At 37.2% G+C, this 16591-nt stretch overlaps 1 protein-coding gene across 1 annotated transcript in view; it reads right to left on the minus strand.

Annotated features, from left to right (window-relative positions):
- The window catches only part of MTUS1 (microtubule associated scaffold protein 1), a 104255-nt gene that overhangs the window by 57876 nt on the left and 29788 nt on the right, over window positions 1–16591 (minus strand). Inside the window, exon 4 of the mRNA XM_081959252.1 lies at window positions 4212–4382. Within this exon, the coding sequence (XP_081815378.1) occupies window positions 4212–4382 (171 nt within the window). The remainder of the gene's footprint in view (window positions 1–4211; window positions 4383–16591) is intronic.

Raw genomic sequence — 16591 nt, forward strand, 5'->3', positions numbered from 1 at the left:
TTATTAATGACCACATTTTGAGAATATTCAAAACATTCTGTAGCAATTACACAGCTACAGTACTTCTGCGGGCACTCTAGCTTAGAAGATGTGATATATGACAACAATGACTGCAAAAAAGGCTTAGTGACCTTAAAGAGTAATAGACTTTAAATCACAGGTTTTTTTTTGCATTAAAGTCCATATGAAGTGTTCTCCTCAATCGGCATTTGAATAGCTGCATACTTTTTAAAAAGTAACTTGACCCATTTGAAATCCACATTAAACTATATCCACAAGGAAGAAAACCCTAGCATTAGAAGCACAATTTGAAGTGCCCTCAATATGGTAACGCAGTTTTGCTCCTCCTTGCTACCTGAATTCCATGGAAGCTCTTGATTCCCTTAAATCATCCTGATGGCCAGCAATAGGAAAGAGGTAACCTATATACAAAGTAGAAAACTCAAACCCTGACATAGTTGTTCAGCTTGTGGTTCTCTTAAAACAGCAGATAATCTCATCTGAGGGGGGGGGGCTCCCTGACTGTGAGGTGCAGGTGGTGATGGCACAGTACAGAATCACCCTGAATTGGGTGAAAGCAGGATGGTGTACCAAGCAGAAGAATGTTATATCTGGGTTATATTTGCTCTGAATTTGCACCATATACCAATTATTTTCCAGCTTTGGTTTTTACCTAGAAGAGTTTGGGGCCTGGTTAACTCAACATGAATCTTTGAACCACTTAACCGGTGAACCACTGCAGTCAGCAGGGGATCCTTCTTACAGATATTCTCACTTACTCATGTCCGTTGGTGAGACACATAGGAAAAATTAAAGAATACATTCCTTGGGAGATGTCCCTTTTCTCCTATCCTTCTACTTTTATGAGAAAAAGTTAAAACTATTCCTTGAAGACAGGCCTTATTTTTTTTATTATTATTAGTTAGAATCTTATAAAAGCATCTAAAATTGCTGTTAACTGATTAATTGGGCAATAAGGCAAGATAAAAATCAAATGCAGTATTGCTTAAATCAGTGAGAAAAAATTGCTCTTTCAAATAAAGCAATACTGTGTGGTTGCTTGTTACTGAGAGCAATAGTGACAGTTTGGTGTAGTGGTTAAGGCGTCAGACTAGAACAGGGGTAGTCAACCTTTTTATACCTACCGCCTACTTTTGTATCTCCGTTAGTAGTGAAATTTTCTAACCGTCCACCGGTTCCACAGTAATGGTCATTTATGAAGTAGGGAAGTTACTTTACTTTATGAAATTTATAAAGCAGAGTTACAGCAAACCCCTACCGCCCACCATGAAAGCTGGAACGCCCACTAGTGGGCGGTAGGGACTAGGTTGACTACCACTGGACTAGAAACAAGAAGACGGTAAATTCTAGTCCACCTTAAGCACAAAGCCAGCTTACTGATCTTGGCCCAGTCACAATAGGAAAGAGGCAATGGCAAACCACTCCTGAAAAACCTTGCCAAGAAAAATGTAGGGATTAGTCCAGGCAATCAGGAGTCAAAGCAAAAAAAATAGAAACATTGACTCAAAGGTACACATGCACACACACATATTGATATCAGGGTAAACATGGTCTAATGGTTAATGGTTATGTTCTAGTCTAAGTTCTAGCTTAGTTACAGAAGTCAACTGCATGGACTTGTCACATCATTAAGACTGATTCAACAACAACAAAAAGAATAATATTTTGGATTATGATGTGAAATGTACGAGCCAATTAATAACATAGATGGCTGTCTTTTTTATTTGCCCGAAAGATGCTATTTTCTTCTCAATGTTCAGTAATGAAGTAAATATATTCATTTTTTCTATTCAATACCTGTCTTATTAGCTAGAATGAAAAGACTCATCTGTTCCTGAAATTGGCCAAGTGTTTCTGACAATTACCTTCACAATCTGAAGGACTAATGCTTCCTCTATTGCTCTATTACAAGGAAAACTTATTTGTTTAGAAGCTTTAGGGACAATGAATACTTTGTTGAAAAGTTCACTTAGCAGCATGAGCTATAACTCCCAAGATCACAAAAATATTGTAACCTATTATTTAATAGTTTAAACAATTGCAGGTAATTTAAAGTTTTTTATTATTATTTTTATCATTTCAATCACAACTGCCATGTTCAGAGTTCATGCTACATGGTTATTCCTGTGAAAGGAGAAAGTCTACTTTGAATACTCAACATTCCGAAATATGCAAGAGGCAGAAAGGGCTTTTCTTTTTTCTTTTCATCCGTCTGCTCCAGACTACGATTTTCTTTAGACTTACACCTCTGAGGAACCATTCAGACTATAGACAATAGCAGCTGTTAAATAGCCTCAGTTTAAATGCTGCAGTTATAAGCCAAAACAATTGATTAATGTTGGGGGTTATGGAGAAGAAGATAACAGTCTCGTATAAAAACATGCTCACAAACATTACAGGATCCACACAATTTATAAGCAAATTACACAAAGCATAGAGCCTATATTAAATGGAGAAGTGCTGCTCTAAGATTGTTTTTTTTTAAAAAAAAATAGCACATCTGCAATCATGCAAAATTATACAGTAGGTTTTAATTTATAACTGTCTTACTGAAGATGCTTAAACCTTGACAGGAATTCTGTAGAGGTTATTGCGGACAATTTATTTAACTCCGAAGTGTATTGAGCAAAGCAATTCACATGCTGACAAGAGGGAGGATGAGAACAGAGGGTTTTTTTGGGGGGGGAAGCATATGCTTATAAAAACCAGGTATAAGATCATCAGGAACACAAAAGTCAACAGCTGGAAATGAAATTGTCTAATGTATTTTCCAGATTTTCTTAAAGAGTGCAGAATGTGCATCAAGCATGCATTATTTCATGAGAAATTAAACACATTTCTCCCTCTCTCCTCCATCATGATTTCTTTCAAGAAAGACAAGAATGGAAAAGCATTTCATTTGATACATTCCCTTCATTTACAAAAGCAAGACACTCTGCTGCCTTTTTCTATCCACAGATAGACGTATAGGGATATAGATATAAAAGGACAGTCACCTACTTCTTCTGCCAGAAAATGTGGCTAACAAAGGAACGATACAAAAGCTGTACGATCCCACTACAAGCAAGGTCAGTAAGGTAACATCGTAGTGGCTTCCTGAGTCTGCCGGTGGTGTGAGGGTAGAATTGATGAAAATATGAGGAGAGAAGTCGGTTTCTGTGCAACTGCGATGTCCTCCTGATACAGTCATTTAAAATGATCAAAGCAAGCTCAGCGCCTGAAAAACTGCAGCCATGTTCACCCTCGCGTATTCCCCACGCTTGCTCTTAGTGAATTACAATCGAGGGTGGGAGGGGGTGGGTGGGAGGTAGAGAGAATAGTAAGCTTCAAGGCAGGAAACAAGAGCAGTTTAATCCAACTAGCAAATCAGACTTAAGAAAAGGTCATCCGTTGTTCGATCTTTAAACTGGAACTGGAAACCATGACATTTCTTTGTTAAGAAGCAAAACCCTTTCCTTTGTTAGCAGCTAGGATAGAATTGCACAGACTGTTTACAACCTCCTGAGGTGATTCAGGCACTGAAGTAAACAGACCAACCAGTAGGCAGGCAAGGCAGCCAACATGGCTGTCAATTCAGGGCCAATCTGTGGTTAGGAGAAAGGCATGCTGCAAAACTTAAATAGCAGGGCTGTTCTTTTAAAAAGCATTGCACGAGGGAGGGGGAGGAGGGATAGCGGTTCAAAACTGCAAGGAAAGCAAAAAGGCATCATTATTGACGCTATAGTACTCCCTAGCTCATACATTTTAGCCCAAGATCATCACTCTTCCTTATATGGCAGGTTTGATTTTCTTTAATATGGCACAACGCTCTTGCCATCGGCAAATCGGTACATTGCTTCATTTACTCATTTCAAAGCAGTAATAAAAAAAAAATCCCAGTAACAACTTTCATTAGATGGTTGTGAAACATTAATTCCTTCTGTGTATCAGCCAGGCATTTCTAAGCATTCATCAATGCTTGTGAACAATAGTCTTTTAGGAAGTCTACAAAATGAGAAGGATAAATTTGATCTACATTATTTGGGCCAAAACACCGTCTAAAGCTATTGGGTGCTGTTGCAACGTAGGAGTTCGAACGTTTGGAATTCTGGAATTACCTGTGACCACCTTTTGCTGAGGAAAAAAGCAGTTATAATGAACCATAATTTATTCAATTATTTGTTCAACAATAATCTCCAAAATCGACTTACAATTATTGCTGAAAGTGCTTTGGTCACTCTGAGTGCTGCTGACTGAAGAGATGCTGGAGGTTCTCTGAAGTCCTGTTCTTCTAATGGGCACCTTTGAACTGCGACCACAACTAGCTGAAGATACTGATAAGGCCTTTGTGGTAGTAAGCTTTCCCCTGGGAGTTCCTACTCCTGCCGGCATAAAGAGAGATGTCAGTAATAATGCTGCTTCTTAGATAAAGCAACAGCACTTTCTACACTACTCAGCTAACCCCGAGGACACAGATAAACCTACAAGTGCTTCAACAACCCTCTAAAACAGGGGTTGAAGTCCACAAGTCTTAAAGTTCCCAAGTTTGGACACCCCTGCTCTAAAAGGATACAAATTGCCAGCTGTCTACAAGGAATATAAATCCTTCCATTCTCCACTATCCTGTCAGAGCTGAAGAAGCTTCTTGGATGAGAAGTGAAACATCTTCAAAGAAAAAACACGGAAGACGAGTTGCCTCCTGAAAAAAGCACCTTTGGGACAACCATGACCAGGATGACTGAGAATCTACAGACTACTTCAATCATTTTAAAACAATACTCCAACTTTATTTTATCTAAGAAGCAAGTTACAGCAAAGGAGAACTAAGCAAGACCTTTGCACTTCAGCACAGCTAACAGACACATTTTTTTTCTTTGTTTACGTTAGGATAATAACATCTTAAGGATATTCAATGTAGCAAGCAAAAACAATTAAGTTTACATTGAAGACAGTGATGTCTAAATTCCTTTTGTCATCTAGGACTTCCTACCATGAATTCTGCAGAAACTCAGAATATAGGTTTATCTTTAATATATATCTTGCTACATGGACAAGAATATTGATTTCATGGCTATTTAGTAGGCCAAGCTATTTGATCTGATGACCCCCTAATGATTCTAAACACAACTCTTTTCCATCTCAATCATTATAGTCAACAACGAAGAACGCTATAAACTACAGCTCTGCATCTAACCCCAACCCTAACCCGCCCCATGTTTTTTCTCAGTGTAGTACAAATGTTCTTTACAAAGACTGTCAAAGGTTCCCAAATAACGGGTGGATTACAACCATGGTCATCCTATGTGGTCAAGAGCTATGCTGGCTGGAGGGTTATGAGGAACATATATGAACAGATTTGAAAGACATCTTTTGCAGGAAGAATAGTCTATTCCATTTGTTATATAAATTTAACTCAGTAGGAATTAACTTTTGTACAACCTCCTTTGCTGAACTTAAAAGGATGGTCAGGAATGCTTTCTTCTTTTACTAAGCAACATCAATTAGACTTGCTAATTGCAGATATATTAATCTATTTCCATGAGTTAATTATTAGAAGGAATTATACCATTCTTTGACTGAACATTTCCAGTAAATATCAGCTACATGAAGACATTTAAGCCAGCCGCTAAAGAGCTCAGCTGAAAGGGAGAATTTAGCAGCTCAAAGCTATGTGATCAGCTACTACAAAAGTGGGAAATATTGTACTGCTATTACTCTTTTCAACACCAGGTGGTATTATAAGATAGTCACTTGGAAGGCAACTTGGAAAAGTTTTGCTCTTTTACTTATAACCTACTTCCACTAGTTAATGTATTAGTTCCTTAAAGATCTAAGCAGGCATTTACATTCTCCCCATTCCCAACACAAAGTTTCTCTAAATAAATTGGCATCAATTTAGTGAAGAATATGCCAATTGTCTGAATGATTAGTAAAAAATGCAGATAGGCTGCCTCGTTAAAAGCAGACCACATGGTTGTTATTTATTTTACTTATTTAAAGCAGGTTTACCACAACAGTCAATCCAACACACTCCCAGTTTTATTATGCCCAGCCTCAACTATGCACTGTATTTTATTAGTTTGCACTTTTATTGATGTACTATGTCGAGAGTCACAAACTGTCAGTCGGGCAGTCTAACAATTATTTAAATAAATAAAATTTAATAAAATTTCCGCTCCTCAGTTATATTCTAAAATACACAAAATCATGAAAAAGACTGGAAGAGAAAGGATGGGGGGGAAATGATGACATACTTGGTTTGGTTGCCCAGATAGATAGAAATATACATATATAGATTACTACACTGTAGCCCTTTTTCTACAGCACGGGTCTCATTTTTTGCACAGCTGGTTCATTCCCTTTCTACTTCTTGGTCTGTTCTTCAGAATCAAGTATGTCTGCTTCCCCTTTTACCCATTTAGGGTAAAAAGATTCCTTAATGCTCCTTTTAATGAGGTTTAGGAATCTTAGGATTAGGAATCCATGTGATGTTTTATTTTTCAATACATTGAGAAGTGTGGCTTTCCCAGTGTACATTTATTTACAAAAAAATCTTATCTTGCCTGGAAACAAAAAGTATTTAAGTGAGCAAGCCTGCCAGGGAGGTAAGTTCAACAAGGTAAAAAGTTCCCTATGGTAAATGAGTGTGAGGCCGTAACAATTTATTTACTTTAAAAAAGTTACACTTCTTTTTCAATTCAAGTACAGGTAGTCTTCAACTTACAACCACAATTGGGATCAGAAGAGGGGTGAGATTTTACTGGTTCGGACCAGTTCGGGTGAACTGGTAGCTCCGACGATCAGCTGGGAGCGAAGCGGTTTGCTCTGACAATCAAGTGGGCCCGCCCACCTGCCCCTGTGCTCTACTGACCTTTATCTTCTCAGCTGATTCACGCGGCAGAGCAGATTGCCATGCCTCAGCTGTGTTACTCTCCAGCAGTAACGCAGAAGGTAAGCTTTCTTAAAATTGCACCCGCGTGTAAAGTGTGTGATCATTGAACCGGTTGTTAAACCTACAGGATCCCGCCACTGAATCAGAATAAGCAAGGTGAGTCACAGCTGATTTTATGACTTTTGCCATGGTGTTTAATATGCAGTTGTTAAGCGAATCATGCTTCCTCCATTGACTTTGCTTGTCAGAAGTCGGTTGCAAAAGTCGCAAATAGCAATCACCTGACCCCGGGGTGCGCGCAGGCTTTGTAAATACATGCTGGTTGCTAAGTGGACGAATTGTGATCATGTGACTGTGGGAATACTGCTTGGGTCATAAATCCAAGGACTAGTTATAAGTCAAGTTTTTTTCAAAGCTGTTATAACTTCTAACAGTCACTAAATGAATGGTTGTAAATTGAGGACTATGTCTATCCTTCACTGAATTTTGTCACATTCATTTATCAATTTTCTGGCAATTTAACATATATTGCGATTACAGAGAGCTCAGTAGAAATCAGAAGAATCCATTTTCAAAGTTGTACATTAGAAAATAACCACCATTTTATTTAATGTTTCAAGAAATTTTGCCGGAAAAATAATGCTGCGGGTACAGTGGTGGGTTTCAAAATTTTTTAGAACCTCTTCTGTAGGTGTGGCCAGCTTTGTGGGAGTGGCTTGCTGGCCATGTGACTGGACAGGAGTGGCTTGCCTGCCATGTGACTGGGTGGGAGTGGCTTGCCAGCCATGTGACTGGGTAGGCGTGGCCAACTTGTAAAATGTGATGAAAGTCACTTAACAATGCTCTTGCTTAGCAACCAAAATGTTGGCTCAGAAACTCTGGCATTTGAAGCACACAAGTCTTAAAGCTGTCAGGTTACAAGACCGTTGCACCCCTAACCCTTTAGAAAAAAAACCCAGAGGTGTTCAAACTTGACAGCTTTAAGACTTGTGGACTTCAACTCTCAGAATTCCTCCTTTCGCTCTTCATCTTGATGATGAGAGGACAGGCAGGGGGAGGGAGCTGGAACCGGTTCTAAACGGCACTGTAGATTTGTGGAACCTCTTCTATAGAAGAGGTTAGAACTGGCAGGAACCCACCCCTGTGTGGATTACACCTATTTAAGAACAAAGTATTAAATATAAATATTTTAGATTACAAAAGGCCATACATTGCCAATAGCAGCCATGAGCCATCAAAGTAATCCTCCATATACAACAGGAAAAGAAGCATAACTGAAGGCAGTCTAGTTTTAGAACAACATAAGGAACTACACTTATTATATAAATGTCATTGCATTAAAGGCCTATCCTCTCACATACAGTCACAGATCTAATATGGCTTGACTTTTTGATAAATAATGACTGAAAAAACATAACTATAAAGTAGACAGGCATACAGTAAAAACTATTTAAAAACCCCACCCTTATCCTGAACAAGGGTACAGAGGTTAACAAATCTGAGATTTTCTCCAGGCAGAGAAGGATGGGATCTGATGCTTTTATGCTGTTGGGAAGAGGTTACCCTGAAAACAGTGTGAAGCTTATTATTTCATTTCACTAAATTCCTGCAAAAAGAAAAAAAAGCAGCAGCAGCAAGCAGCATCATGGCTTTTAAAATGTCTTTGAACATCAAGTAGCCTTAGAAATACTCTTTCATTCTTCCAAAATCAATGTGACATTAGAAAGAATTTTACTTTTTCAAGCACGCCCTTACAGAAGCAAAGTGTATATTTGCCAGAGAAAACATGGTAAAGGCATTTATGGGATCCGGATTCTATAGCACAGATTAAGATAAGTTCTCTATAGACCTGAATGCTTTCACGAAGATTCTCGATGAGCAGAAATGATCTCTAGGGAAAACATATAGCATATAATTATTAGCCTGGATCAGATGCTGGGAAATTTGTTGTATTTTCTTTTTTATTATCTTGTAATAAATCCTACAACATTGTATTGGATTGTTTTAATACAATGGCCTTTATGCAACATTAATTAAAAAAACTATTGGCATTGCTATTTTAATAACTTAGTATGTAGGAAATAGAAAAAGGCAAACATATTCTATCAATATTAATTGTAATTTAGGATGTCAATATTACCAGCAGAACACTATCTCATATTTCATCCAGTGTGGAGTATATAACATTAGGAGTAAAAGTACATTGAAGACTGCATAGAAGTATTTATTATATGATAAAGATTACATTCTTGAGCTGATTATTGTGTTAAGGACTTCATTGTGCTGAATCTATCCGTCTGTCCACAGGCACACACATTAATAAAAGGCATAAATGAAACAAATTCATCAAGAATTAAAATTTCAAGAAAAAGAGGGAAGAAGAAAAAGAACTATTGGACTTCTAACTTTCCCTCTTTGTATACATCTGCTAATGGAATTCTATTTTGAATCATCAGAATTGAAAGGTTTACAATAACCTCACTAAGGGAACATTTAGATGTATTCCTAACATGAATTGTATTGTGACCATTAGATACGTGCATGATATTTCACATTAAATTCTCTGTCCCTTCTATTTCAGACTTAAAGTTGTGCCTTTAAGAGCAGGTTTTATATTACCATAAATTGCATAGGATTGGTTTGTTTCTTCTTCTCATACACTCTGGCAGATCACAATCCTATTTCTAGGAACTTGTTAAGCCTCAATTTACACAGATCCTACCTGCTACATACCACCTGCAACTTGATACAAACATGGTTCATATTTCTGGCCTGCAAGCATGTGACAGCATACTCCATGTATCCCCTTGCTGATAGGATATGTACGACAGGATGTTGGCTTGCAAGGCAATCTCTAGATTAGAAATCTCAAAATGCATAGAATAGCATGAAAAGATTTGGCCTATTGGACATAACATGCTCAAGCTGAGTAATTCTGTTCTTATACTGAGCGAAGAATGTGTAATGCTGCATTTATTATTATGGAAGAGAACCTGGTCCATAGTTTTAAAAAAAGCGTTATGTGAAACTCTCAGTTGATTCCATCAATGAAACGTGTTAGTCAGTATTAATGCTGTACCCATCTGGCAATGACCCTTACATGGAGAAGAATGTGGCTTAGACCATAAAGGTAAATAGTAAAAAGCATAAATTAATAGATGAAGTGAAAGGAAGAAAAATAGGTATGTTGTGTATGTCTGCAAAACTGAGAAAAAGAGAAGGAACACAATAGATCTGAATCAAGATTACCTGTCATGAAATGTGCACCTGCAGGAGCAGAAGGGAAAACAACACAGAGCTTCTCCTAACATTAATAAAATGCATAGTTCTAGTTGGACTCAGGTGGGGGGGAAGAGGTTCAGGGTAGCCACCTCCTAGAATCCCTCAGCATATACAGTATCTAGTAGGTTAGAAGGTTATAGCTTGAGTTTGGCAAGATTATATACATTATAAGCAATAAATGATTGGACTCAACTGGGTTTCACTGTCCCATTTCTGGGCTTTGACGGACTGTGCCTAATCTTATGAAATGGAATTGATGAACAAATCCAAGGAGGTGATAGTATACATTAAATTATTAATTAAAAGTTATGTGACAAAATATGAATTGATGCTACCGAGGCTATTGTAGGTGTAGATGGAAGAAGGAACCAACAGGTTGGTGACAGCTGTATGATATGAAAATGATGAAAAAGGAACAAGTAGAAATGAATTTGGGAGAAAATTCCACAATATCCTGGACTAATTCAATATAATGTAACTGGGGAGGGGCGTGGGGGGGGGGAGAGAATGTAACTGGGAGGGCGTGGGGGGCGGGTAAGCTGCCAGGAATAGATAAATGGAGAAAGAAGAGAAATAGCAATTGGGCTAGTCAGAGACTCAAGAACGATTGAGAATTACAACTGTTCTGGGAACATCTGCTTAAGAAATCATTTTGATTAACTACATAGTTTAAGCAAAAGTATATTCACATGTAAAGATGGAAAAGTAATAAATAAAACATGGTTTTTATGATGAAAGAATTAGTGAAGAAAACCAATGATGAGAGAACCTGAATATATTGGTGTCAGGAGTGAATCTTTGGGAACGAATGGAGATGGAAGAGAAGGGAGGATAAGAAAAAAGTGAAAACAGAAATGACTGCAGGAAGCAAAATAAGAAGTCCTGTATGAGAGAGTATTAGAAGATAAATTTACTACTCCAAAAAACGGAGGGGCAATTGAATACAGTATGAGCAGATGTGTCTGCAGGGTATGGTTAACAAAAAGTCAAGATGACAGCCATGAATGTGTCAGCAAATCTCTGCCCCCTTTTTACATGCATTGAGGCAAGAAAGAGGATGTGGAAACATCTTAAATTAGTGAAAAGAATTACAATACAGAATGCAGTAAAGTATGCAAAATTACACCAATGGGATGTAAGAAAATGATGCATTGTGGAATGGTGAAAAAATACAGGTAGTCCTTGGCTGTCTCAGGCAGGGAAGGTATGTTGCAGAACCCATCAGTTAAAGAATTCCAACTGGTGGAGATTAGGAAGAAAACCTCTGCCATTGCCCCTGCCCTATGGAATATTCTTCCTCTGAAGGTAAGAGAGGTCTCCATTCTTCTGAAAAGGAGTTAGGACATCATGGTTCTGTCGTCTCATGTAGGACACCTATGGAGCACACAGCTGTGGGATTAGTTAGTCTCCTAAAAGCCCTCCCTTCATGTTTTAAATAATTTTAATCTTTTGCCGCCTTTTAATTTTATTTTTTTAAAATTTTTATATATGCTGTTTTATATTTTAATATTTTATTGTATACCCCCCAGAATTCCCCCTGTAAGAGAAATAGACAGTATGGAAATGTGAAAAAAATTGTTAAAATATGGATGCAGTTTGTTTAAAATGTGGATGTGCAACAAGCTTAATATGTGTGTGAAGACTAAAACTATGCCTGAGAATTGGAAGAATTTTGTTATGGTTCACTTAATCCAAAAGGAAAGGGAACTAGATTGATTACAAAAACTACAAAGGGATTAGGTTGTATTCCTAGGAAAAAAGTACTTGAAATGGTGTGAAAAATTACAATGAACAAAATCTGGGTCATTCAATATGGCTATTTGTGTTGGGCAGTGGGCATGTAGATCATATTTTTGCTTTTTCTCAGCTCCCAGAAAAACACATGAATGTACAAGAGAAACTTTACATATATATTTGTTGATTTAGATAAAGTATATAACAAACTGAATTGTGTGACGGAGAAAAGAACCTCTTTTCTCACCGCTGAATTTCATTTTGTTAAATAGGATCCAGTAAGTTGGTTGAGATCCTTCTGTATCTTACCCTTATTTTCTGGAGTGTTGGCTATTCCTGCTAGCTTGGTGTCGTCTGCCAATTTGATGAGTTCCCTTTCTATCCTCTATTTTAAATAATTGATAAAGATATTGAAGAGTACTGGGGCTTTTAACCTGTTAAGGGTCTGGGTCTGGAATTTTAGCTATTTCTCAGAAAAGAAAAGAAAATGCAAAAACCACATGCTTCTGTACACTTCTGTACAAGTTCATCTCAAAGAAATGAGTTTTGAAAAACAGGAGGCAATATATAAAGCATGATTGGGTGTTTTCCAGTATAGAAAGTTGGAAAAATCTAGCATGTAAGGGTAAACTTCAACTAGCAATACATTTTTTTTCTTTTCCTTAATTTATGTCTTAGGTTTATTGCCTTACTACTTCAAAACCTTTCTGTGCTATGCACGACATGCTTTTAGGGGGCGTTAACCACCTTGGCGAGTGAGAGGTTACTAAATCTACAAATGCTTAAAACTTTTAGTTGGACTACTAAAGCATATTAATATGGATATACTGTAACTTACTTTGAACAGAAAAAATCAACCCAAGAGAAAGGTTGAAATGGTGTCTCCCCAGGGAGGCAGACTTTGGATTAAAAAGAAAAAAGAAAAACTAAAGGAGCATGTCATGTTTAGCTTTAAGCAGCAACATGAGCCACACTCTTTAGCTATCATGAAGTTGGGGGGGGGAGGGAGGAGGGGATGCCTGTGCTATCATCAAATGCCAGTGGATATGTTTAGATTCAATTCCTCTCAGTTTATTCTATAAATAATGAATCATAACTAAAAACCAGATTTTCTGTCAGCAAGGCAGAACATGATAACCGCACACCATGTATGCACCAGATAATAATTTCAAAACAAATGATAATTCAGAATGCAAATAGCCAACTTGCTAGAGGACAGCAGCCAGACTCCTAGCTAACACTCTAACAAGATCTCTCAGCGGTGATCTGTTTAGATATCTGCCATAATAGAAAGGCTAGCTTGAAGTAGACATGCAAGCTTTGGGTCTCAGCCGTTCTTTAACAACAAGCAGTCTGCACAGTATCTGCAACCATTTTTCCATCCTAATTTTTAGCTATGAATAGAATGGACCGTATTGGCTCACACTGCCTCATGCCTCTTAGACTGAAAATTCCGGCCCTTTAACAGTTAGCAAGCTGTATCTGAGGGAAAAGAAATATTTGTTTAGCCCCCATGCCTTAAAACTGTACTAAAAACATGAAGCCAATGAATACAAAGCTGCACAATTGAGACCTTGAAACTTTCATCCACTCCTCTATTAGTATTAAAAGGAGATTTACAACAGTTCATTTAGTGCAGGGGTGTCCAAACTTGGGAACTTTAAGACTTGTGGACTTCAACTCCCAGAATTCCCCAGCCAGCCATGCTGGCTGGGGAATTCTGGGAGTTGAAGTCCACAAGTCTTAAAGTTCCCAAGTTTGGACACCCCTGATTTAGCGAATGGTTCTAAGTTATAACCACACTGAAAAAAGTTACTTATGACCATTTTTCACAGTTATGACCTTTGCAGCATCCCCATGGTCATATGATTAAAATTCGGATGCCTGGCAACTAGTTCATATTTATGACTATTGTTGTGTCATGTAATCATCTTTTGCAAACTTCTGACAAGCAAAGTCAATGGGGAAGCCTGATTGACTTAACAAACCGGGTTACTAACTTATCAATTGCAGTGTTTCACTTAACAGCCGAGGTAAGGAATGTCGTAAAATGGGGCAAAACTCACCTAACGTAGGTCTCACTTAACGACAGAAATTTGGGACTCCATTATGATTGTAAATTGAGGACTGTCTGTATGTCGAGTCCTTTGTATTAAAGAGATCTGTAGCTGTGAATAGCTCTCTCTCTCTTTTCCAAGAATTATCATATTTACTAAAAACAAGTTTTCTATTAAGCCTTGGCCAACAGGATGCTTTCTGCTGTCTACCAACCCCAGATCTCCCCCCACCTCCCCGAATGCCTAAGGAGTGCAGCAGGTTACAGAAAATTGTTCTGACTTATCTCTGCTGCTAAATGAAGGCATTTGCTCAATTTTATTATATTCCATTTTTTGTATATATATCTAAAATTATGGAGAAAACCTTTGTGTCTTAATAATATTGAGTCTTCATAGTATCAGTTGTTTAAATCTCCTTCATTAATACAATTCAAAGGTTTTTTTTTTCTCTCAATGTAAGCAATGTCTTAAGAGTGTAGCCACTATTACAATAACGATGTTTTCCTGTGGCTATAGAAACTAGCTTTGAAATTGGAAATAATGGAATCATCCCTTATCTGTAGATCAGATAAAAAGTCCTTAATAAGGTAGATTTAGAAAGCATCCATAGAGATGAATTTGCACCATCAGTTGCCACTGAAAATGCCTCCTGCTTATACTGTATTCCAAAGTGAGATTCTGCAGCTCTCAAAAGGGTCAAACATGACTAGTGAATACAACAAATACAACATTGAAAGTGTCTAGCAAAATCTACAAGGTTAAGGGAGAAATTTATATAATAGCTATGATCAGCCTGAAATACCATAAAGAATGATGCACATACCATTGTCTCAAGTCAGAGCCAAATTCTAAAAGATAGACTTTCAAACTCCCAGTTCAAACTCCAAAATTAATTACTGCCACAAAACAAAACATCATACACATTACACTTACTTTTAAGATCACTATTTCTTTCTTTCTTCTTAAAAAGAGGCGATGTAAAATTAGATGGAGCACATAAATTGTGGTTTTTAAATAGAGTAGTGTATAAAAAGCTAAGGTTACAGTTAATTTTTTTTCACTTTCTATGCTTACCTCCCACTAAGCCATTTTTATGAATAGGAGAATTAAATTGGCTACTTAAAGATTTTACACCAAAGCTCAGGATAGGAAAACAAACAGAGACAGCATGTCTGAACATGAAAGAGAGGCACATAGAGAGGCACATTGTTTTGGACTGCTTCCCATTTTACAGAGGGTGGGAAAGCCAGACAAATTAAAACAGGTTTTTCTAGATAACAAGTCATTAGCATGCTTTTAAAATGATGACATGTTTTCAAAGTTATGTTTTTCATGTCCAGGCCAACCATCTATTTAATAATGGTTAGAAAACTATGGATGAAAAACTAGCAATATTGTGAACTAATACAGAACTCTTATATTGAGATATTCAGAATTTTAAATTTTTACAGAATATATCAAGAACTGGTAGATAAGCTAATCACTGATTCTATTTCAAAGATGCAACGGCCCAAAGTACTGAAGAATTACTTTGTGTGCTTTCAATTTGGGCATATCTTATATGGTAGTCTTCCCACGAGATTGTCCTGGCTCAGACTTCAAACACCCACCAAAATTATGAAGTACCACCTTGATATGCTTGTAGTCTGTTTTCATATCTGCAGGGAAGCCAGTTTCAAACTATTTTCTCAGTAGAGATCATCAGCTGGTACTTACCATTACCATAAGCTAGATCTCACTCCCTATTGATCAATGTTTGTTGTTATCAAATGAGGGAAAACACACAGAAAAATTAAATACACATCATTATCAGGACAGTTGACATCAACCTTCCCTACTAGGTTATTTTCAGAGAAAGTTAGAATTACGGATCTCCAAATTCTATTGATCATGATAATTGAGAGTTGCTTGTTTGCAAAAAAAAATCCAAATAACTTAATATAAGTTTAGTAAAGGTCTAGCTTAATTGCTAGACTTAAATAAATAAGCTTTATTTTCCACTGTCAGCCTTTTGATAACATTTATTTGAATTACTTGCTCCTACAGTAAACATTAAATCTCCTGAACAATATATCCTTCCTAGCAACCAAATTACTCCATAGGTATGTACAGATTTAACACTAGTTTTAATTTAACTCTTTAAAAATAGAGCCCAAGATTTTCCTAGCAGAGTACAAGTGGAGAGGATTTAATTTAATCCCTTTCTCAGGTAGCATGGATACATCAGAACATCAGCAACCTGGCTCTAGAAGGAGACATTTCTATTGCTTCTAGAGTAATCAATTGTAACAATGCAACTGTGATTCTTCAGACAGAGAGTTAAAACTCCCAACCTCAATATATTCTAAGAATAAAGGCAAGACAAATCAACTACAGATAACTGACATAAATGCCAGGGCTTTGGTCTAGAGTGCTTGCACGCTTTTTTTCTCGTTCTCTGACCTAATCTGAATCATATTCCAGTTGAAACAACACAGTAAACTCAACTGTAACATGATATGTCACCTTATGGCTCATTGTAACAATGATTAAAAATATATTGACTTAGTACAATATATTATATTCAATATTATAGAATTTATACCCAAACATTTCAGACTACACACAATTGCAACTAGATCATTGA

This window comes from Natrix helvetica (genome assembly GCF_964273705.1).
Source record: "Natrix helvetica genome assembly, chromosome: 7".
NCBI lineage: Eukaryota > Metazoa > Chordata > Lepidosauria > Squamata > Natricidae > Natrix > Natrix helvetica.